The sequence below is a fragment of the Polypterus senegalus genome, chromosome 10 (assembly GCF_016835505.1).
Source record: "Polypterus senegalus isolate Bchr_013 chromosome 10, ASM1683550v1, whole genome shotgun sequence".
Lineage (NCBI taxonomy): Eukaryota > Metazoa > Chordata > Cladistia > Polypteriformes > Polypteridae > Polypterus > Polypterus senegalus.
In genome coordinates this window covers 165,988,245-166,013,458 of record NC_053163.1, presented here as the reverse complement: position 1 = coordinate 166,013,458, position 25,214 = coordinate 165,988,245, and the positions used below count along the sequence as shown (strand labels likewise).

Genomic DNA, 25,214 nt, shown 5'->3' with positions numbered 1-25,214 from the left:
TGGACATGTAGGAGTGGATGGACTGGCACTCCAGGGTTATTTCCAGCTTGGATGAGATGTATTGTCACTTTTCAGGTGGCATTATGTGCATATCATCTGTCTGTCTGTCTCTCATAAACTTGCATGAGTGTAAAATGGAGAAACTTTTTCACACATCTATCTTCTTAACCTGCTTATCCAGAGCAGGGCCACTGGGCAGCTGGAGCCTATCCCACCAATCGTCGGGCACAAGCCAGGAACAAACTCCGGACAGGGCGCCAGACCACCACACGGGTGAACACACACGGACCAACAGGCAGACTGCATGTAGGGAACGCCCAAGACGCAGAGCCAGTATTCATAATTGTTGTTCTCAATATCTTCCATTAATTTATTTGCATGTTTTTCTCTGCTGTAGACACAATAATAATAATAATAATAATAATAATCAATTTTCTAAATCTGCTTAGCCTGGTCAGGATAAAGCAGGAGTATATCCCAGCAAGCACTGGGTGCAGTTAACACCACGTAAACAGGACATCAGTCCATTGCAGGGACGACACACTCACTCTCTCTATCTCTGTCTGTCTGTCTGTCTGTCTGTCTGTCTAGGGGTAATTTCAGTAACACCACCTGAACAAGACGTCAGTCCGTTGCTGGGTGAACACACACATACACGCACTCTAGGGTTAATTCCAGCAATGCCAATTCACCTACCACTCTATCACCATGCCACCCTATACAGAAACTTCCAGAGTCTGTCTAATAATCTTCAAGCAGTGCACATTTATTTCACACAGCATTTTGCCCTTTAGCCACTAGGTGGCAGTAATGCTCTGCAGCTTGTCTCCAGCAACACGTGGCAGACTCTTTATGGTTCCCAGCCATGCGACCAGCAGAGAGTTTGTTTGTTTGTTTGGTCATAAAATTTCGGAAAAGTTTATAGAATTTCTACAAATTAGGGTTTCCCACGCCTGAAACAGTTTTTAGAAATGTATTAATGCACCTGTGAGCTTTTGGAAGAGTCACGGAAATTTGTTTTTTTTTTTTTTCCATGCCATCCAACCCAACAATTGTATTCACTTGTTTTCTCCAACATTCTGCCAGGGCGCTTGGTTTGTGTCATTTCCATATAATCAAGTATCCGTGTAGTCCGTATGCCATGACGTCATTTTCTCAGCGCATGATTGGTGCACAGTGAAGTCTTGACTCGTTTTATCGGTCCGTGTGTCTTATAATGAGTGCAGGTGAGAACTCGAGTGCTGTAGGGAGCACCAGCCCATCGGAATGCTAACTATTATTTTTTTTTTTCCTATTTTCTTCCCAGGAGTCTTTTTGCACATTGTAGCCGACACGCTGGGAAGCATCGGCGTCATCATATCCGCGCTGTTAATGCAGAAGTACGACCTCATGATCGCCGACCCCATCTGCTCCATGCTCATCGCTTTACTGATAGGAGTGAGGTGAGTCAGAGACCAAGGGGATGGGGGGTAAGGGGGGCTCGGGAAGCAGTGACCAATTCACGCCTGATTTCTTTAATTGTTAATTATTTGGAAGCCATTTATATCCTAGCGGGGTGTTTCGTACTCGAGGAATTCAGTGGTATTTTGTCCTAGAAAGTCTCCGTAAATATGAGGGCAACTCCAAAGGTAAAGGCAATTTGAAAATTACGCAGTAACCACAACAGATAGAAGCTGGCGCAACACAAGGACTTCTGGGTAGTTTAAAGCCACACAGCACAGCACTCTGCCGTTAGCCTGGTTGAAGCCGGGGGTCAAATAAACACGGGCCCACTGCTGCGGGACAACACAGCGTAGTGAGATGTCTTTGGAGATTCACCAAAAAGTATACCCAAACACTAAAGAGCCTTGAGCTCGTTTTTATCTCATCGGCGGTATATTTATATAGCGTTTAACACCGTGACGTCATCAGTGTGACAAAAGAGGCCATGTGATGAATTTCAGCAAAGACAAATGTGACAATAACTAAAAATAATTGAGTTAATTTAATTCCAGTTATGAAATGTATGTCGTTAATGGAATGCTCAAATGCCAAAACCCCGAGAGGCACAAACAAACACGCTTGGCACTACACAGTGAAATTTGTAATTGCACGGGTACTCCGGTTTCCTCCCACAGTCCAAAGACATGCAGGTTAGGTGCATTGGTGATCCTAAATTGTCCCTAATGTGTGCTGGGTGTGTGCCCTGCAGTGGACTGGCGCCCTGCCCGGGGTTTGTTCCAGCCTTGCGCCCTGTTTTGGCTGGGATTGGCTCCAGCAGACCCCCGTGACCCTGTGGTTAGGATATACAGTAGCTGGTTGGATAATGGATGGATGTACGAGACAACATGTAACACATCGCCCCTCTCGGGTGCCGTGATTGGTGAGTGGGACTTACCTTACTTACCTCAAGACTTCTGTCTTCTTTACCTGAAAAATTTCACAAAATGTTTGTCGTAACCTGGCAGCTTAAATACCAGGAGGATTCAAAAAGATTCATCCGATTTCAAAGCGATTGAATTTCACCTCATTACAGAACAATGCAGTAAACTGTAAGTGGTTTAGGTGGGCATAAAGTTTATGATGTAATTTTACAAGCGCTCAGTATGACCTCCTCCAGCTGTACGGACAACAACATCAACGCGATGGTCAAATTTATCCCATTCTCGATTTGCGCAAAACGCTTTCTGCTCAGGGGTCGCCATCTCCTCGCCGACTGAAGACAGCCACCTTCTGGTGACAGTCACAAACTCTATGACCCTCTCTTTCAATTGGTATGGGATTGGTTCCTAGGCGCTTCACAGCGGTAAAAATATGGCACTTTAAAATCGGATGAATCTTTTTGAATCTCCCGGTATAATAAAATACTAAGGTCTCTGTGTGTGTGTGTGTGTGTGTGTGTGTGTGTGTGTGTCCGGTCCCTCTGAGCAATCTGATTGGTGAGTTTGGTGACGCGAGCCACACAAGGAGGAGTAAAGAAGTAGGAGGCATGCTGAGAGTCACCTTCTAAGATGGGCCTTATAAAAGCGGACAGGAGGCGCCACCTCAAAACGAGAATGTCTGAGAAGGAGGCTTTACGGGAAGCCCTCTCGATTCAAGAGCGGCTCAGACATACAAGGGTACCGAGGAAAGGCGCCGAAGGTACAAGTGTCTTTTGGAATTTGTTGTGTTATTGGTCGTCTTCCACATGGCTAGTTAGTAAGTAAAACCCAAGTGTGCGATTCTTGTCTTAAGTGCAGGGGTGTTTGTGAAGGGGGGGGGTTCTCCCCCTGGCACTCATTTTTCACCCCTCAAGCTGATCACTAATCAGACCTTCCCCTTGGCTGGCCACTTTGTTTAATGCTCTACCCCAATGGCTGTGCTGTCCCCATCCCATCCCTGCTAGTTTTCTTGACTCTGTGTGCCAAGGCGGTGTTGCACCACATACCCTCTGTTGTGTTTCCCTGCCTTTCTGGTGCCCCTCAGCCTTTTAGGTTGCTCTTGTCTACAGGGTGTGTCATGGCAGACTGCTGCTGTCTCTTCTGTGCAGACAAACCCGAGGTTGACGCCTTTCTTGGTTATGAGTAACCGCCGTTTACTTTCACACCTTTTTGGTTTTTGCAGTGGTTTGCCGCTTCAATACATTTGTCACTTTTTTTTTTTTTTTCCTGGCACATTCAGTTGCAGGTTTATTGGGTGCAGCCGACTCGTGGCCTTCAGAACAGCACAGATTAGTCTGGGCATGGATTCTACAACACGCCGGATGTTTAGTTCAGGAATGCTGTGGCATGCGGAACTGACTGCCCTGGACAGTGGCAGCGCTGGATGTCTGCCCAGTCTTGCTGTAAACTGCCTTTTCCACCTCATCCCAAAGATGCTTGGCAGGGCTGAGATGCGGGGGAATTTGAAGGGCAGGGAAGCAGTGACTCACTGTCACGTCCTTGGAACTACCCGGTGATGATACGTGCCTGGAGACATTGCTGCTGACCAAATTCAGGGCCTCACTTCCGGATAACACGCAATATGATTGATGTTCTTCAGTGGGTGTCAGAGGTTTAACGTGCCCCACCAAGACACGGCCACTGCTGATACCAAACACGATGGCTTCATGGACTCCTCTTCCATCAGTACGCAGTATCAGATTTGTCTGATAAATTAACTTTTCCCCACAAAGTTTTAATGCATCTGTGCCCACTGGAGATTTGCTTTGTTTTTTGTGCACCCAGCATGGTCTCTGGTGGATGTTGCCCATTCAAAACAACATCTGATAAGAGGTGCATTCTGGGATGCCATCCTACACACCAGTGTTGAACTCAGATATGACTTATCTGGCCGTTTTGCGTGATTCTCGCCTTTCTCTCTTGACCTCGTTGATCCTCAAGCTGTTTTCATTCCCAGGATTGCCCACCACTGGTAGTTTTTGCCTTTTGTGCCACTCTCCGCAAACCCATGAAACAGATGATTGTGACAGCAGCTATTTGGGAGACGCTTCAACCGAGAGGCCAAGTGCCAGCTGTCAGGCCACATTCCCAGCCACTAAGGTCACTCATTCTGCCCCTTCCAATACTTAGTTGCGCACTACCTGATTTATACTCTGAGCCACTGTCATGTGACATGTTGGTATGTACAATGTGTGTGAAGGCGGCAGTGTGCCAACTCGTGTGTTGAATGCCACAAAGTCCATTCAGTTCAGTTTACTCATATATAGTGGTCTTCACCGAGCTCTTACAATGTTGACCGCTAGAATACCAGCTACACGTTTTACAAGGAGGAGTAACCTTAGAGCTGGGACGCCCCTCTAGGCAAAGAGGCAAATGCACGCCTCACTGGCGAAGCTGCCACTTCTATTGGGCCCATTTGACACAAAAGATATTGTGATGAGATGTTGGCGGCGAGTAGGGGGGTCCACTGTTTCAAAAGTCTAAATTTGGCAACGACAGCAGCACCAGACCCATAACCCCACAAGCCAAAGTCTCATCCAATCCCGACGGAGCGTCAGAATTCCTTGTGTTCAACCCCGCTGCCATGGCAACAGGCCTTTTGTTTCCCGGAGAACAGAGAGGCCCACTTGAAAGCCCACATGCAGCTTCCATCTCCTGCCCTGCTGCTGAGAAGCACTCGGTGTGAATTTATGATGAGTGTGCGAGCGCCTCTGGGCGGTGTGGCCTTTCCGCCACTCCTTTGTGTGATGGTCGATTCCCAGGGGTGGGGAAATGGATTGAAGGGTCCAGCTAGGGAGATGACATATAACCCCTGTACCCCATCTGCCATTACCTGACAGGCACTCACCGTCCAAGACTTTCAGAAATGTAAGGCACGCTTTACAGACAATGTTGTGTCCCAATACAGTATGTGAGGTAAAGTTGGGGGGGGCATTTAAAGGTCAAGAGAGCCTCCTTTGAGACGCCCAGGGTACCCCAAAGATGCAAACAAACATCTCCATTGTCCGAGGTCACTGCTGACAATGTAGCGATGACTTGTGCTGGGCGACAACAGTACGTGAAGGAGCCTTGGGAGTACTGGAATGCAGTCCGTCATGGCAAACTTGGGGGTCGACATGTAGTATCGTGGGTCCCATCTGTCTATGACATTTGATGAATCGTAGTAACATGTTAGTCCGCACATAACGGTGCCCCATACCCAAGCTGGAAAGCTTTGAGTCTGGAGGTGACAGAAGAGGCAGGATGTGGGCCGGGTGGGGCAGCTTGAGGGGTTCTGTTTTGTGTTGTTTGATTGGTCTGTGGTTGGGTAGCTTGCCACCACAGTTTGGTTTTGACGGCTCAGTCAAGAAACCTGAGGTGGTGGCGGCGGTAACTGTGCCAGTCCCTAGGATTTTGTGGCCTGACTGGTACCCCTGTGTAGGGTGTGATGCACCATTTCAAAAATTTGGTTGAGGGCATAAAACAAAGCTGGAATTGACCAATACCAGGGTAGCATGGTGGCACCATGAACAACGCTGCTTCTTGATGGATCGGGCCGTCTGGTCTGGAATTCCACACCCGGTCTGTGACTTTGTGGGATCTGCGTATTCTCTCATGTCTGAGTGGGGCTTTCGCTGGATCCTTTGGTTTTTTCTCAAACATGCCAAGGATGTGAATGTTGAGTGTGCCCATGTGATGGAGTAACGCTTTTCCCCCCACTGATATATTTCTGTAACTTTCCTTCTCAGGTCTTGGGGGGATATTTTTTGATCGAGACCTGGTGCGCCACTCGTTTTAGGCTCTGTTGGAATGAGGTTTAGAGTCAATGGGGCTGACAGCAGTCAAGCTTGGGAGGATCTGGTCTAATTTAATTTGTGACCATTTCAGTTTGGTTCAATGGTTGACTGAATGACTTAGGGGGCAATTATGTTTTCACAGGGGTGGTACGGGTGTGGGTGAACTTTTTTCATCTAACAAATCAAATGATCTTTTGAAAAAACTGCATATGAGGTCTACTCGGGTTGTCTTTTTATGTTATACTAAATTTGTTCAGAGATCAGAAGCAACTGGGGGTTAAGAAACAGCAAGAAAAGATGAAATCAGGAAGGGGGCCCGCCGACACATTTTCACGGCACTGTGATTCATCCCCAGAGGACGGACTCGGCTTTTCCCTTATCTGAATTGAGCGAGCTGTCCAGCGCGTCATGGCTGTTTCTGTGTTTTTCAGTGTGGTGCCACTACTTAAAGAGTCCATTGGAATACTCATGCAGCGAACGCCACCTTCACTGGACTACCACCTGCCAGAGTGTTACCAGAGGGTAAGTACAGACAAGCCGTCATTTTACTACCGTGTGTGTGTCCACCACGTCTCTTTGAGCCTTTCAAGTTTTGGTCCCTGGGGGTTGAGGTCCACTAAAACAAATCTGGAAATGATGTTGAGCAGGTGACCCACTATGCTGTCCTCTTATCCGGAATGGCACAGGCGAGTGGGTGTGCAGCAGGGGGAATGTGGAAGCGACCACCTCTTGTAAATTCAAATGTGATTTGTAATTGAACTGTGAGACAACTGTAAAGGGAGTCTGTTACTACCCTGCTCACACATGGGTCCCCCAGAGCCAGTCCTAACAATGAGCTTATGTGTGTTTCCAACTCCATGTTGTTTAACCCCTCGTCACCCTTTACAGGTCCAACAGCTTCAAGGCGTTTACCATTTACAGGAGCCTCACTTCTGGACGCTCTGCACGGACGTCTACATTGGAACACTGAAGCTTGTGGTCGCCCCCGATGCTGATGCCCGTTGGATTTTAAGCCAAACGCACAACATTTTCACTCAGGTCTGTGCCTTTTGTCTGCCCCCTCGTTGCTCCCACGCGGGACAGGGTGTGCAGTGTCAGTCCACCTCACTTTTGTTTTCTCGTTTGTTTTCAGGTGGGAGTACGACAGCTGTACGTGCAGATCGAAGTGGCTGCCATGTGACACGCTTTGTAGTGGACTCCTCGGACCAAAGCCTTTTGTGGTAACACGTGGGATCATTAAAATGAGTTCCCCCCCCCGCCCAACCCCCCATTTTCCCTACACCATGTAGGCTCTTCTGTCCAGCACCAAGGGACCAGTTGGAATGCATTCAGGACAGAAGGCCACATGGAGAAAACTGTTGCCAATCATGTGACAATGCCATCTAAACTACTGTGACACCGTCTATCACCCCTTATCCCTACACCTGTGTGTTTTTTTTTTAATTAATTTTGTGATTCATAAATGTCGAGACTGGACCTCCTGCTAGTGCCTCACGTGTAACTGGGTCATGCTGGAGTGTGTTGTTTGCACTTTGCAGACTTAACAGAGCCAAACCATATTGGGTTTCATTATGTGCCTTTTAATACTGTGGATGAGGACCCCCAGGAGGTGTGGTCAAGTGGGCCAACCTCATTTGTTACCAGAAGGCAGACTTAGAGCCAAGCAAAAAATAAAGAAGGCGTCTATCTTGCAGGTGTTCATATCTGAGCGACTTGGCTGTGGCCCTTTCACGTTTTCCCTTGTGGTTTTATTTTCTGGGCTCAGTCACTCGGCTGTCATCATCTGAAATTATATAAATTATAATCAAAAACAAAAAAGACCAGGTCAGCATAACCGGTGTCACACCTGTCGGACACTTTATCTGGACACAGAAGTGGACTTGTGATTAAATGGGAAATCTGCACCTGACGCCCCCCCCTTGAGGAAGATCCTTCTAAGTTGCATTCCTTGTGTCCTCTTGCTTTTTCTCTCCTCACTTGATTCACTGAAATCTAAGATGCTAAATAAATTTATGATCAACGTTACCCTTGAGGCTTTTCCTCTCGACAACAAAAGTGGACGGGATGAGTGGGTCTGCAGGGAATCTGCAGTGAAGACTGGCTTGTAAAAAAGATGAAACTGGCATCATAGTAAGAGTCACCAGAAAATGACTTGCCAGCAGGTGTAGGCAGTTCGAAGGGCAAATGTGCCACCTGTGTGGGTTTCTGGGGGTTTGCACACTCGAGGCCAATTTAGGTTTTGTGCATATGTGTAAAGACAATTTTGTCCACAGTCGTATCACACGGGCAAGTGCAACTGTGACCGCGTGTCTTCACATTGTTGTGTCCACGTGGTCCTGGATTTTGAAACCGCTCATGCACTATACCGCTCATGTCCGTGTTCAACGTGAAGGCCGGTGTGCACACATGGACCGATTCTGTACCAGTTCAGTGCTGTGCCCACCTGATTGTACCCTAAACAGAAGAGGGTGCACATCCTCTGTCTGTGGCTGCATCTGCAGGTGTCTACGTGCGTTCAGTTTTGAAGTAGAGACATTCCTTTAGCCAGCCAAGATGCCCAACGTGATGTAGGGCCATTTCCCCACAGGTACACCATGAAGTAATATGACTAGCAAGTGTGACGTGGAGGGTGACCCACAGGTAGGGGCCTTCACAAAAAATCTATGGTTCAGGCTATAGCGACGCAGGTAAGGCCAAGTGCCTCCTTGAAAGTGACAAAGGATGGGATGTGAGGTGAGGTCATGCTTGAGCTGCCCTGGGGTGGACAGAGGATTGGGTGACCCCAAGTACAGGTTACCCGAGTCTGATGCTGCCATTTGTCAGTCACTGGAAAGCTGGGCCCATTTAGGGCTTCAAAGGTTCAACTGGGTTGTCCTACTGCTTCACGTCACACCCCCTATAGGTCACTAGTTTAAGAGGTTGCAGATTCAGGTTCTCCATAGCCATGCTGCGGTGCACCATACAACACCCAAAGGTGTAATATAGAAATGGGATGGTATTATTTCTAAAAATCTTTTGTAATGAATAAAAGAAAATATACTTCTTGAAATGCAGTGTGACAAAGCACCCCCTAGTAACCTCCAGTCCATTGGAATTGAGCCAGCTAGGGGGTACCTTTTTTTCCACCGCAACCGATTTTTAATCCCAGGGCATCCCATCAGAAGATTTTAAATTTGAACTTGGTGATGCAGCAGGACTGTTTTTACATGTTATATGATCTGATTCTTCCTGAAGTTAATAAAATCAGACTGCAGTTTGTACGCATGGTTTGCTTTTGTCTTTTTTCTCTGTTTTTCTTAAAATGACAACCTGATGAACCTGGGAAAGAAGACGGCCACGTAAGACAAGCCAGTAAGACGAGGAAGGCTCAGAAAAATGAAGGAGACAATTATGATCCTATAAGGGGGTAGACCTGGGGCTGAGGCTGCCTTTAGAATGCAGCTCTGGTTCTTGGATATATCTTGTGAAAAAACACATTCAAGTCTTTTTCTCTTGATCAGTGCCAAAAAAAGTCCAAATAAATCCACTGTGCTTGTGTTATAAAACAATAAAATGTGAGAACTTCCAAGGGGGGAACTTTTAATAGGCACTGGGGACAAATGCTGGACAATAGCAAGCAGTATTAACACATCTCTCTATTATATAAAAAAAAAATCCTGTGACAAGACTTTTTGGAAGATTTTTTTTCAAGTCCCGTGAGATGAGACTTTCACCATGAGAAGTCCCAACCTCCTCTCAGCCATATTGAACCACGCCCACCGCCCACTCACCTCTCATTGGTGTGAATGCTTTAGTCAGACTCGGTTCCTGCGCTCTCAGCTCTTTAAAATTTTAACGTTTTCCTCACTTTAAGTTCCCAATAAAAGAAGACATATTATGTCCAAATCTTGTTGAAGAATTTCATCCCAAAGGGTTATCAACAGAAAAAAAAAATGAGTACACTGGCAATCCTGGTATCGAGAAACGATGAAGTCAAATGAATTAACGGCAACAATGTTGATCAGTTACACAGCAAATTAGTTAAACGCGTATCACTAGACTCTGCTGAAACAGTTGGTGGTGATGGTGCGGAAGATGAAAACATCAACTTACAATATCACAAAGAATATCTACAACCGTTAACATCGTACTGTAGAAAAAAAGATGTATCCAAGAAAGGTAATGTAGTACATCTTCAGGGGATAACATTACAAACCAAAAGAGATCTTGATATGCCATCCATCTATATATATAATTCACTACGGCAAGACACCCATGGAAAGCACGCCGGAAGGGGCGTGGATTCACTAAGTAAGACACCTATGGCGTACGCAGGAAGGAGCCACGCTGGAGGTGAATCGCCATATGCAGCGTGTAAAACGGTTTGCGAGGGGTATCCCATGGGATCCTTAAAACAATCCTTTCCAACTGAGGTTAAAACACAATGAAGTAAGCAGTCTTTAAAAAACGAGTTTTCGGTTACGACGCACGACCGCGTGCACCATAGCAAACTGTTTTACACGCTACATACAGCAATTCGCATCCGCGACAAACATGCGTCTTCTTCGATGCTCCTGCAGAAACACGGAAAGTCTACGTGAGTCACAGGGTGCATCTGGACTGTGCAAAGACGACAACGACTCAAGTGACGAGTTGGAGGTGGGCACATGAGCGATGGCGGTCCACCAGTTTTCAGTCACGGACGATTGTGTGTTGGTTCGTTCCGTGCATTGTTACAATGTTGCTTTTCTTGCTGATTTATTACATTACCGATTTTTCAAATGTTAATTTTCTCCCTGTGCTTATCATGCGGCGTATGGTACACCACGGGTTGGCTAGTTCATATTAAAACGTTAACAGTTTCCCGTTAGAATAGCAAAGACAATTTACAAATCTCGGAGCCAAACATTCGAAAATGTCATTTTAATTAGAGAGAGAGAAACGAAATTCACTCACGGGTAGTTATACGTTGCGTTGTCACGATGAAAGTCCAAACACAGAATTAAAATTCATTGCGATATTGACGAAAAGTTAATCCAAAAAATTCTTTTTACTGAAGTTTTACAGTAAAAGTGTATACGTTTAAAAAGTATTTGCGTGTTGATTTCAAAGCCAAACAGAACAAAATTGTATTATGCAACAAATAACTCTAACACAACATGAAACATAATTTACTTTCAAATTATTACGTTTTACTCTTTTTTTATAATATGGTTAATTACTCGCTGTAATGTAAAATGGTTAGTTCTAGTGTCCTGCGGTGGGTTGGCACCCTGCCTGGGATTGTTTCCTGCCTTGTGCCCTGTGTTGGCTGGGATTGGCTCCAGCAGACCCCCGTGACCCTGTGTTCGGATTCAGCGGGTTGGGAAATGGATGGATAGATGGTTAGTTCTATTATGCATATGTAACAATTCCCATGAAAATAAAAATCTGAGTGACAGAACCGCAAAGAGGCTAGTGCATAGTGCAGACACGGAGGTTGGCGAGCAAAGTATGCAGGGGGAAAAGCTCCCAAGTCTATGAAAAAAATGTCACATTAGTCTTTTCACATAATCCTCATGTGAAGTCATACACTCATAAGTAAAGCTTATGCATTTTTTTGATTAAATGTTCTTAGCCTCCTTAGCGTTAACCCCAAGTTTGTCTTGGGTTTGCAATTCAATGTAAAAACAGTTAACCCCGAGAGTCTCTTGGATTAAGCCGTTGTAATCTGATGTACAGTGTTAAACCTAAACTGCGCTCAGGACAGTATTCTTCTGCCATCTAGTGGGTAAAATAACATCACGCTGCCAAAATAATCATGAATATTTCTTTGATGTAACTCATCGATATTTATGAGTGGGGCGGAGCCTTCAACCAAAACACACAATGGCGTGTAAACAAAAAGTTACAGAGCCAGTTTCAGAACAAATGGAAAATGAACCTTTAGCTGAATCAAACAATAGTGAGGACAATGTGAAATGTTCATTGGACGTCAACATGGACTGTGAAGTTGATGCTTACCACACCGTATGACCAAACCGGCGTGACAGGCCTGATGAATTTGATCGCATGAAGGCAGGTGCATGGCTAAAAGGCAAAATGATTGTGATACAAGTGGAAGAACAACAAAGAGCCTCCTCAACACTGTGCACAATACAGCAACCATCAATGTTTCTGTCAGGGGGAATATGGGAGTTTGTGTCGAGGTAGCACACTGTGGTAAAGTGAGGTCTGTGGCTCATTGCCTTTTAAAATAAATAAACTCCGAACCTGCAGCTTAAGGAGGGAGCATGGTAGTGTGTCTTAAGTGGTTCCCGGGCACAAATGGCCGCAGCCGTTTCCACACTGACGTGCACAGTGAGGAACAGTCTGGGAGCTGGTAATCGCCACACCTGGGCCACGGCCCCACATATTAATTGGAGAAGCGTGAGTGCAAGAGAGGGGGAAAAATGGAACGAAAAGAAACAGAGGTTAAAAGTTGGCTGAAGAGCAGTCTTGGGTACAATGATCTGGCCACCTAGAGAGGATAGGCAGCACAAACAGGGACCCCACGAAGGAGCGTAAGTTGTGGAGCTGTAGGTGCTGGTTAACCCCACTGACCAATGGTGTGGGGAGTGGTGGGCGAGCATGGCTGAAGACCTCCCCAGGGATCCGAGGTACGAATGCAGGTGTGAGAAGGATGACAGGAGAAGTGACTGTGAGGAGATCACGGCTGCTTCATCTCATGAGTTATGGGTCAGCCTGGTGGGATGAAGAAGGAGGTGGGCAGGGATCTGAAGGAGCTGGTGACTGCATTTTTAACCTCTGCTTTGAATGGATTTATTTATTGTGTTTTTATCCCCCACTATTCACTTGTTTTTATGGATTATATTGAACACTGCACCGTGGACACTGTTTCTGGTTTTGTTTTGATTCTTTCTAATAAAAGCACAGAACACTTTTTACGCCATCCCCTTGCTCCTTGTGTGATTTGTCCCCATCTGTCAACTCATTCGCTCATAACTATCGACGGTGTTGGGTTCGAGAGGCCCCTAAAATGTGAAGAGAAAGCCTGCAGTGGACCCGCACCGACAATAAAACAAGGGGTGCGTCGATAGGATGGATCAGGTACTGACAGAAAAAACCATAAGAAAAGTGTATAAAGGAAGATGCTTCTACTGTCCCAGTTGAAGCACTGGGCTGAGCGTTGGTGGCTGACGTCACATGAAGGACACTGGACATGCCTTCCCCACTATATTTATGTTGATGTTTTGGTTTTTCCTTGTTTCTTTCTTACATGTAATAACATTTTTTCTTGTTGAATTTTTGGCTCATTTTTCTTGGGGGGGTAAACATAAACATCAACATAACGCTAAAGAGGCTACCACATCTACGAAAAAAAATCTCACACTACTCTTCTTGCATAATCCACAAGTCAGGTCACCCAATCATACTCTCAAAATGCATGTATTCTTTTGGATAAAATATTATTAAATAAATATGTTTAGAGATTACAGCAGTGCATGAACAGGAAGGTCGTTCAGGTGGGATGGTGCCTTTCAGTTGAAGACAGGGCTCTCAACCAATGAATGAGTGGGAGAGACAAGTCTTCAATTTAAAAGCTCTAATCCTACACTGCCGTGTACTGCTGGTTAACATTCGTGCACAAGGGGTACCGGATTATTTTATAGAAGGAAGTCTTTCAATTAAATGTATGATATTGACCAGACTGCCTTGGCTGTCCTCCTAACACAGTACATCGTCTCATTTCTGCTTTCTCTCTCGTAAGCGTTGCTGTGTCATTTAAAGTGGGTAAGAAGTTTAAATTTGGAACACTTCTCCACCTCTCCTTTCTGCCTTTTCTTTTTTTTTAGCTTCTTTCTTCCTTCACACGTTGACTTTCAGTTTTCTTTAAAATCTCAACAACAACATTTCTTTATATAGCACATTTCCATACAAAAAGTATGAGAGTATCAAGTAGCTGGTAGATGTATTGTTGATAGAAACTTTAATTCTAAAGACCTTCATAATAGAATTTTAACTTTCTAGTAAGTAGTTTAATCTTTTCTTTAAATCTGAAGAGAGATGTACAAATGGTGCCATGATTCATACAGCCTCAAGTTACCTGACCTTTGTCTTGATGTAGTTCATATTTTTCAAAGAGCCGCAAGCTGTTTGGTGGCAGCAGAAAAGCTGGCAAATACGTAAAGAGAACAAAGAGGAAGACCCTCCTTTAGCAGCCCTTGTTCAACCGAGTTCTCATTAAAGAAGAAAAGGTTTTAATGTGCAGTTCATCACCTTTAGGTAGAATGGTGGGCAACACTGATTTGGGAGGGGTGTCCTCCCAGAAGGCAGCAGTCAGGCCCCTCACATAAGTGCATCTCAGGATGTGAAAGTGGAGCTGTCCACCGCTTTGAGTGCAGCCAAACTCTGCTCATCCACTGCAAACAGCCTCAGCATGTCCAGCTCCATGGGATGAAGGTGTCCAGTGATGATGAGGGAGTGTAGGGGCTTACCAAGTTCCACCAATGCCAACTGCCGTAAGGTTCCAGCCTTTATCTTCTGATCTTCAGAGCCCACTCTTGATAGCCCCACACAGACCGTATCTTCAGAAATGGCTGTAGATGGATATATAAAAAAGCGAGTGCAGTCAACTCCTGATGGGTGGGCACCATTCAAACATGGCACAGCAGTCTTCATGACAAAGTGCCTTTTAGCAAACGGATGATAGCAAGCAGTGTAAGACAATTCATTGTAACGCTACAGAATACGGAGCAGCACGGTGTCGCAGTTGTTAGTGCCGCTACCCCCTGGTGCCCAGTCATGGTCTGTGTGCAGTCTGCATTTTCTTCTTTCTTGCAGATGCCTCAGACTCTCCAGAACCATGAACAGGATTGAGAGATTGTGAATGTCATGGAATGTAATGTCAACAGTATAGTGTTGTGAAAATGTATCTGCCCCTTTTCCTCTCCTTCTGCCTATTTAATACAATGAATGGCCTCAGACCTTCAGGCAAAATGCAGTATTAGAGAAAGGGAACCCAAGTGAAGACACAGTACAGTTTTTAAATCAGGACTTTCTTGACTCCGTGAATATCCCTATCACCTATGTGAAAGGTAATTGCCCCCATAGTTTCAGGCCTTGTTGTCTTTCACAGTGTGGTTGAGGAATTTTAGCCCTCACTTCTATGCTTTAATTCTGACACACTGGTAGATTCTGCAGACATGAACTACTCGTTTCAGCAACTCTGTGGGGTTCTGTGATGCCCAACTGGTTGAAAGCCTTGGGCTCAACTGAGTCAAATTATCGATAAACTTTGCTCAGCTACCTACAGAGTAGTCAGTGGATCAGCAGCTATATATATATATATATATATATATATATATATATATATATATATATATGGAGAGACTTGTGGGGTCTTGTGCTACTTCTTGCCCACTCAGGTCTGCTGATGAACGGTGCCTGGTGATGCCACTTCCGTGTAGCATTAAATCAAAACCCAGACTCGTTCAGCTCTTAGCTGGTGGAACAAGCTGCTCACCTCCATATGAACTTCTGCCTCCCTCAATGTGTTTAATGTCTCTTTCCATCTAACAGCTAGCTGTTAAGGTTCTTGTAACCTGGGAATTGAAACTCGCTTGTATTTTGTTCTGAGCTCTTCACTTGAGGTGATCAATTCTGCCACCTTGCCCTGTCACACTCGCTCCCAGACTGATGTTTACTCAATTGTGTTGAACTCTTTTGTAAGTTGGTTTGTAAAACTTAGCTTAAGGGACAATTACCTTTTCACATGGGCAGTAGAGGTGTTGAACAACTTAAAAACTGTACATAAAGCAGCAACTTAGAAATGGTGTCTTATGTTTCCTTTGGTTCTCTTTATCTAATGCTACATTTTGTCTAAAGATCTGAAACCACTCAAATATGCAAAAAAAAAAAAAGAGGACATCAAGGAAGGGGACAAATACTTTTTCACAGCACCGTATATTTACCACAAACCTGTTCAAGAGGTCTACCTTGATCCATGTTCTGTTTGGTCAGTAATTGTATGCATAACCATAATCAAATAACAAAAATATCTCATTTTTGTGCGTTACTTCGCCCGGAGACGTGCCAGGTATAGCCTGAGGGTTTTGAAGGGCGTCTGAAGTGAAAACGGCACTATGACTAACATGCACAGAATTTTTTTATTCTTAGACTGGCAGTCATAAAAAATATTAGTGATGCTAATTTTGAAAAATGTTTTGCTGCCTGTGCCAACACAAGCTGCCAGCACTGCTCACTTCATAAGGAAGCTGGCTCCAAAAACTGGCATCCGGACTCTGTTTTCCTGTGCCTTGGCTCACATTTTCTGATTTCCCAGTGGGGTCACAGTGTGTGTTTGCCACTGGTTTCTTGTCATCTGGCCAAGAGTGGCCTGTAGCCTTCACCTCTTCAGAGGCATTAGACAGAGAGTTCCCACAAGTATCTGGGATTTTTTCCATTTGTTTATTGGCTGGTGTGGCTGTGTATGTTGTCCAAGTCTTGAAGTGGACATTACAGAAGATGACCATAAGGCACAACATACTGTTGCCAAGCAGACTTTTAATTGCCAGTGTGTGTGTAGGTTGGAAGCCGTGCAGTGTTCCCTTCCCTGTCACCCACAAAACCAACTAACCCCTTCATTTTGCTAAGTTACACAAAGGCCCCTGGCAATTGGGCAAAGGCTTCTGCAAAAAGACTCAACTTCCACATCTCCAAGGGTCCTGCTGTATGAATTTTGAATGAATTTTTTTTTTTTTTTTGCAAATGTACCTCAAAAGTGTGAGATAAGCTGCAGCTTTTCTAAGCCACCGGGAGTAAGTAATCAGCATCACAAAGAGTTAACAACCAACTTGGTGGAAACTTCTTTACAGAAAGTCACATGGAAATTCAGATGCCCTGAAACCTCTCCCTCTAGTCTTTTTCCAGTCAAATCACAACAGAAATGCAAAAAATACCAAAACCCCAACTATTCACATGAAACCTTGATGGACGTAAAGTAACAAATTATGTGTTTCAGAGGAAGGGCGCATATGGAATGGAAAGCAGCTCAACTTTATTGTATTCATGCATTTGAATGCACCGCAGTGTGTAATGTGATGAACTTACCCAGGTCCTCATTCTCTTCCCTCTTGTGCCGCACGATTTCAAGAAGCTGCTCAGCAGCTTGGCAAACACTCATATACCTGGGTGGCTCATACACTTTTCGCCCCCTGCATGAAAAAGAAAGAACAATTTAGCATCCATCTGATCTCAATTCCCTAAAGGTGATGGTGAAGCTCAAAATGTTCCTGTTCTGTATTCATCGTGCCTATGAGAGAACTTTAACAACCTGGGACATGAAGAAGGCAGCCCCCTGCTCCAGTCAATCCCTCTATACAGTGGGGGAAACAAGTATTTGATCCCCTGCTGAATCTGTAAGGTTGCTCACTTACAAAGAAATCAACAAACTCTTTTTTATGGTAGTTTCATTTTAATGGAGAGAGACAGAATATCAGCCAAAAATCCAGAAAAAACACATCATATCAAAATTATACATTGATTTGCATTTCATTGAGTGAAGTAAGGATTTGATCGCCAACAACCTAGCCAGAATTCTGGCTCCCACAAATTGGCTGTGTGCCCATCAATCAATCAATCAATTCCAGATACTTCTGATCTCAATTCGTTATGTGTATAAAGCACACCTGTCCAAAGAATCAATTTCTTCCATTCCAACCTTTCCACCACCATGGGCAACACCAAAGAGCTGTCAATAGACGTCAGGGACAAGATTGTAGACCTGCACAAGGCTATGGCGGTATGTTTTGGGTCATTGTCATGCTGGAAGACCCATCTTCAGTGTTCTGGCTGAGGGAAGGAGGTTGTCGTCCAAGATTTTACAGTACATGGCTCCGTCAATTGGTCCCTCAATGTGGTGAAATCGTCCTGTACCCTTAGCAGAAAAACAGCCCCAAAGCATATGGTTTCCACCTCCGTGCTTGACTGTGGGGATGGTATGTTGTTCTTTGGGTCATACTCTGCATTTCCGTTCCTCCAAACACGGCAGGTCGAGTTGATACTAAAGAGCTTGATTGTGGTTTCATCTGACCATAGCGCTTTCTCCCAAGCCTTCTCTGAATCATTTCAATGTTCACTGGCAAACTTAAGATGGGCCTATACATGTGCCTTCTTGAGCAGGGGGACCTTATGGGCGCTGCAAGATTTCAATCCATTACAGCGTAGTGTGTTACCAATGGTGTTCTTGGTGACTGTGGTGGTCCCAACCACCTTCAGATCATTAACAAGCTCCTCCTGTGCAGTTTTGGGCTGATCCCTCACCTTTCTCATGATCATCCTACCGCCTGAGGCATGGAGTTCCAGATCATGGGTGATTGATGGTCATTTTATATTTCTGCCATTTCCGAATAATTGCACCAACAGTTGTCACCATCTCACCAAGCCTCTTGCTAGTGGTCTTGTAGCCCATTCCAGTCTTGTCCCTGACATCCTTTGATAGCTCTTTGGTGTTGCCCATCATGGTGGAGAGGTTGGAATGGAACAAATTAATTCTGTGGACAGGTGGGCTTTATACACAACATGAGTTGAGATCAGGAGCATCTGGAATTGATTGATTGATTCGATTGTAATCGCCAATCTGTGGGTTCCAGAAATCTGGCTGGGTTGTAGGGGATCAATTACTTACTCCACTCAACGACGTGCAAATCAATTTATAACTTTAATGTGATGTGTTTTTCCTGGATTTTTGGTGGATATTCTCTCTCTCTCTCTCTCCATTAAAATGAAACTACCATAAAAATTACAGACTGTTCATTTTCAAGGAGCAAACTTACAAATTCAGCTGGGGATCACATGATCATTTCCCCCCACTGTATATGTCAGATGGGCTACTTCATATTACAAACATCCCTAATCCTTCACCAATTACAGGGTCAGGTTTCTTTTTGTTAATAAATTTTCTTCAATTGACGGAGACGTTTGACCCACCTCCAGCCCCCTTTCAAACCACATGGCAGATGAAGAGGTTCAGATTCCACTGACAACCTGGATTTAAACATTTTTGACATTCAACTTAAATCCAGCCACAAATGAACACAGAGTGCCTATAAGAAGAATTCACCCCTATGGACATTTTCACATTTCCTTGTTACAATGTGAATTTAATTTGGCTTTATGACATTGATCAACAGAAAAAGACTATTTAATGTCAAAGTGAAAAGAGATCTCTGCAAATGAATTACAAATAAGACAAAAGAACTGATCACGTAAGTATTCACCCCCATCAAGTCAGCTTTCAGCAGATGGAGGGCATGACAGCCATCAGTCTGTGTGCTCAGGTCTCTCTCTGTCAGCTCTGCCATTTTCCCCCATATTCTTCTTTTCTTCTGCCAAGGTGTCACACGTCATCAGGAGTAAACAGCCTTTTTCAAGCTCGGCCTCTGTCTTGGCCACTCCAGGACATTAACATTGTTGTTTACAAGCCATTCCTGTGGAGGTTTGGCTTTACATCTTGCTGGAAAACAAATCTTCATCCAAGGCACAGGTTTCTTGCAGATTACGTCAGGTTTTCCTCCAGAATTTCTCCATATTTTTCTGCATTCATTTTACCCTCAAAAGCCTTTCACAGCCCGCTGCAGAGAAGGAAAACCCATAGCCTGATGCTTCACGGTGGGGATGGTGAGTTTTTAATAATGTGCAGTGAAAACATGGCCATAACGCTCAATTGTGGTCTCATCAGACCACAGCACCGTCTTCCAGCTGATTTCAGAGTCTCCCGTGTGCCTTCTTCTAAGATGCCATGTGTGTGTGCTTTTTAGTTTTTGCCACTCTCCTAAAATACTGAAACTGGTAAAACACCAGACCAGCAGTCTGCACAGTCTCTCCAATGTCAGACACTGCAGCTTGTGACACCTTCAGAGTTGTCAGAGGTCTTCCCTCACTTGTGATTTAACTGGACATTTACAGACTTGGAGGTTTTCTTGTCTCTATCCCCTGACTTGAGCTTTTCATGGACTTGTTTGGAGAGTTCACCTGCTTTCATTGTGTAGATTGTGTAGTTAAGACCACCATATTGACTCACCACAAATATTCAGGTACGTTTTTACTGCCTTAAACTAAAACCACAGACAGGTGATCTCCATTAAACTAATGATGTGACTTCTAAAACCAACTGGCTGCATCAGTGATGAATTAGGACTGTCACACTGAAGGGGATGAAATCTTATGCAATCAGTTATTTAGTGTTTTATATCTCTACATATAAAAGGCAAAGCCCTCACTGACTCCTCACTAATTCTCCCACTTTCCATACAGGTGGAAAGCTGAAATTTCGTGTGCTCATTCCTTGCAGTGTACTTACAAAGGTTAGGTATGTTTCATGTCCTATTGCAACACCCAAGGGGTGAAACAGGTGTACCCCCTAAACTGTATACATAGATAGGGGAATAACAACAACATTTATTTATATAGCACATTTTCATACAAACAGTAGCTCAAAGTGCTTTACATATTAAAGAATAGAAAAATGAAAGACACAATTATAAAACAAAATAAATCAACATTAATTAACATTGAATAAGAGTAAGGTTCAATGGCCAGGGGGGACAGAAAAAACAAAAACTCCAGACGGCTGGAGAAAAAATAAAATCTGTAGGAATTCCAGACCATGAATCTGCCTGACCAGTCCCCTCTGGGCATTCTACCTAACATAAATGAAACAGTCCTCTTTGGATTTAGGGTTCTCACGGAAGGGCTTGATGATGATGATGGTCATGTAGACTTCTGCCTTTTAATCCGTCCATCATTGTTGGAGCATCATGAAGCTTTGAGTAGGTGGTGGCGCAGGCGAGGGAAACCCCTCCTCACTATTTCTGCGACTTCCAATATACATAGGAAGCCCAAATTACCCATGCTCATCATTTACACTGTACTTATATACGTTAAGTATGGTTCATTTCGTGCCGTGCCCCATAACGAACTTTCGAAAATAACGTCTTCTTTTGGCGTTTCTCACCATTATGCCGTAAGGAACCTACGGAACTGACCTCTCCTTTTGGAGGTTTCATTCCTTATTTCCGCTAACAGAGGATTTAATTCATGGCAGAGACGCACAAAGGCCGCCCCCGGTCCCCCTTCCTTTTTCCGCACACCCGTTGTCCGCGTACCTACCACGTGGATGGCTCCCTGCCTATAGATGTCAGAAGGGGACCTTGTTTTTCGATTTCCTGGATAATCCAGTTACTGATTGTGTCAGGATTGTCTGCAGGATGTAGGTATTACTGTCTGGCAAAGCAGTCGCTGCTTTGAAGTCTGGCTGGTTGAGTATACAAACAATACAAAGTTGTGATAAAAGACCTGCTCCTCCCTTGGAGGATGTGTGTATTTACCTGACTTGGATATTACATGTCTAACGCTATTGGTTTCTAATCAGCATACTGTATGTGTACTTATTCATGATTGGTAACAATACATTTTGTTAACTTGCATTTTTATTAATTGTTAAACCCAGGAAATGTAGATGTGCCATTGTTTAATCCGATTGTCCAGAACTGATAATTGCAGGGACTGAAGGAGATTTAAGCTTCTGGGCAGCAGAAGGCAAGAAAACGGACAGTCCACTGAGAACGCTACCGAGAAACTCGGACAGAGCACAGGGGCTCGTAGGCAGACGAGGGTACCTGGCTGAAACAAGGACGGCAACACTTACTTCTAGGGAGGAAGAGACAGTTCCCCAAGGAGACGCCGGTTGTGGGTCCAGGGAGAGAGGGAAGCCACATGAAAGGACCAAGCAAAGCTGGCAGACGAGAAATGAGGCGTGCCTAGGTGACAGCAACACAAGGAGCCCAGAGTGGAAAAAAAAGGAATGATGAAGAGACACTGACAGGGATTCAATGATTTGACACAACTTCTGTTGGGTAACGAGTGTCTGGTGAACAGAGTGCATCCGTGGACAGCTGAATGATTAAGTGTTAGGATAACACAGTGCGCAAACTGGACTCTGCACCACTAAAGGTTGTATCCTCCAATTCTGTTTTTGATGGACTTTAGAGTGTGGACTGTGTGTTTTCCTTTAAAAAAAAAGGAAATTCATTCTTGATAGCGTTAAATTTTGTTTATGTTCATTTGTCTTTTCCATGTACTTATTATTGTCTTGTGTAATAGAAGTTACTGCTGCTTTTCCTGAAATTACTGTTGTGTCTTTCATTGTGTGTTTACTCACCGCCCAATTCAAAGAAACCTGTGTGCTATTATTGGTAAATTTCAGGAGTTCCCAGTCTCTTAATAAAACTGGGTGGCGTAGTCAGATATTTGGATGGTATCTAAATTAGATTACCTGTAAGTGTGACCAGACACCTGTCACATAAACATTAATGACATCCCGCTCTCATGTGCCTCCTCACTCGCTTCCTTACTTTCCTCAGCTGTTCGTCAGGCTCACTGCTCCCTTCTTCTTTACTCCACCACTTCAAGCCTGTTACTGTTGGCCTTGCTTCACGTCTTCCTGCTGGGGACTCCTGCCTTTTCGTTTACTCCACTGCTTTACTACGAAACTTAACACCACCAAAGCTTTGTAACGGCACCAGGCTTCAGATCAAATCTCTGCACATGTCTTCACTGGGACTGGCTCAGGGGAGACTTTATTTATTCCTCGCATCCCTCTCACACCTTCTGACCTCCCGTTCCAATTCAAATGCCTCCAATTTCCAGTAAGGGTCTGCTTCGTTATGACAATAAGTCAGTCACAGGGCCAGACTCTAAAAAAGGTTGCCATTGACTTGACACAAGATTGCTTCTCACATGGCCAACTGTACGTTGCATGCTCAACAGTAAGCTCAGGAGACAGCTTGGTCGTTTTACAGCCCGAGGGCGTCGTTTACAATCATAAATTAAACTCTTTACAATCATCAAATTCACTGTCAATACTAAAATAAGCCTACGATAATTACATTGACAATCGTTACGTTACTTTTAAAATGCTTCCTTTTCTTTTTCATAACTTCTTTAACACACTAATTCTAAGCTGCGAAGTGCGGGTATTTTGCTAGTTCGTAATAATTTAGAACTCTTTGCTGGGGTCTGCTTTGACTTTGACATTATAAAGAGTTTTTTTTGTTGATCCATGTCATGTTAACTCCATTGTGATTCAATGTTGTATAACAATAAAATGTAAAAACATCCAGTGGAGTGAATACCTTGCACAGGCACTGCATCGTGGGGCTGATATTGTGAACACATTGTCAGCATTTATATCCCTTAACAGAGATCTGCACAGGCAGAGTGAAGCAGCAGAATCCACTAATGCAACTTTATATGGGTGGATTTCAAATCTCATCATGGAAACCGTCTTTAAATGTAATTAAAGTGAGCCTGAGTTCTGAAATTATATATCAGCTCTCCCATCCCCTTTTTAAACAATAAGCTCCATGGAAACATGACGATTACTTACTTCATTAAGTTTTCGAGAGTCTGCTCCTTAACTTTGATATCTGTAGACGAGAGGAGAGAACAATATCAGCCACAAAAAAAAAAAAACACAAAACACTTAGGGAGTGAAATCTTTACATAACCTCATCGCCAAGGAATTAAAATGACAAAAACTACAACATATATATATATATATACTGTATACTTCCTTAGAAGGCTGGCGCCCTTCAACATCTGCAATAAGATGCTGCAGATGTTCTATCAGACGGTTGTGGCGAGCGTCCTCTTCTACGCGGTGGTGTGCTGGGGAGGCAGCATAAAGATGAAAGACGCCGCACGCCTGGACAAACTGGTGAGGAAGGCAGGCTCTATTGTAGGCACGGAGCTGGACAGTTTGACATCCGTGGCAGAGCGATGGGCGCTGAGCAGACTCCTGTCAATCATGAAGAATCCACTGAACAGGATCATCTCCAGACAGAGGAGCAGCTTCAGCGACAGACTGCTGTCACCGTCCTGCTCACTGACAGACTGAGGAGACCCCACACTATGCGACTCTTCAATTCCACCCGGGGGGGTAAACGTTAACATTATACAAAGTTATTGTCTGTTATACCTACCTCGCATTTTTTAACTTGCATTGCGTTTTTAAAGGGCAGCATGGTGGCACAGTGGGTAGCACTGCTGCCTCGCAGTTAGGAGACCCGGGTTCGCTTCCCGGGTCCACCCTGTGTGGAGTTTGCATGTTCTCGCAGTGTCTGCGTGGGTTTCCTCCAGGTACTCCGGTTTCCTCCCACAGTCCAAAGACATGCAGGTTAGGTGCAGTGGTGATCCGAAATTGTCCCTAGTGTGTGCTTGGTGTGTGTGTGTGTGTGCGCCCTGCTCAAGGTTTGTTTCCTGCCTTGCGCCCTGTGTTGGCTGGGATTGGCTCCCCGTGACCCTGTAGTTAGGATATAGCGGGTTGGATGATGGATGGATGGCATTTTTATCACTCTTTAATTAAAATTGTTTTTTATCAGCATACTGCTGCTGGATTATGTATTAATCCCCAAGGGATTATCGATCTATCTATCTACCTACATAAAGGTGTGGGTTAGAAAGAGCTGAAAGAATTTGGACATACAAAACCAGTAACACAAATCCAAGGCCCAAGACAGGATAGGTGAGTGTGTGTCAGCTGACGTGTGCATGAGGAGGCTGATATGGCTCGCCACAGGCTTAGGTGGGCTCGGTGGTTAATAATACATTTTTATTTATGCAAGGCACTCAAGAACACTGAACAAACAATAAGTAAAAAACACATTATAAACAAAACTTAAAAAATCAGAAAAAACAGAAAATATAAAAATGAAAACCAAACAAATCCACTGTAATCATGATTTTAAACAGATGGGTTTTAAGTTTACATTTGAAAGTTGAAAATGATTCGGTATTTCTAAGCTCAGTAGGTAGTGAGTTCCAGAACGGCTGAATGCTCCACTCCCCATGGTGGTCAGACGGGCAAGAGGTGAACGGTCAGATGGATGGAGGAAGAGGAGGATCTAAAGTTACGAGAGGGAATGGCAACATGGAGAAGGTCAGACAGATATGGAGGGGCGAGGTTATGAATGGCCTTAAATGTTAACAGCAGAATTTTAAAATTAATTCGAAACTTTAA

The 25,214-nt window shown here is 44.3% G+C and overlaps 2 protein-coding genes across 2 annotated transcripts in view; one reads left to right on the top strand and one right to left on the bottom strand.

Annotated features, from left to right (window-relative positions):
* Positions 1–38: 38 nt before the first annotated feature.
* Positions 39–9,433, top strand: slc30a7 (solute carrier family 30 member 7). Its single transcript, XM_039767312.1, has 4 exons — positions 39–1,442; positions 6,607–6,697; positions 7,064–7,213; positions 7,308–9,433. The coding sequence occupies exons 1-4, from the start codon at positions 1,267–1,269 to the stop codon at positions 7,353–7,355; spliced, it is 465 nt and encodes a 154-aa protein (XP_039623246.1). The 5' UTR covers positions 39–1,266; the 3' UTR covers positions 7,356–9,433.
* Positions 9,434–14,106: 4,673 nt separating this feature from the next.
* dph5 (diphthamide biosynthesis 5) overlaps positions 14,107–25,214 on the bottom strand; it is a 43,602-nt gene continuing 32,494 nt past the window's right edge. Inside the window, exons 6-8 of the mRNA XM_039767309.1 lie at positions 23,583–23,622; positions 17,246–17,349; positions 14,107–14,733 (exon numbers count right to left, since the gene is read on the bottom strand). Coding sequence (XP_039623243.1) covers positions 14,498–14,733; positions 17,246–17,349; positions 23,583–23,622 — 380 coding nt within the window. The 3' untranslated portion in view covers positions 14,107–14,497. The remainder of the gene's footprint in view (positions 14,734–17,245; positions 17,350–23,582; positions 23,623–25,214) is intronic.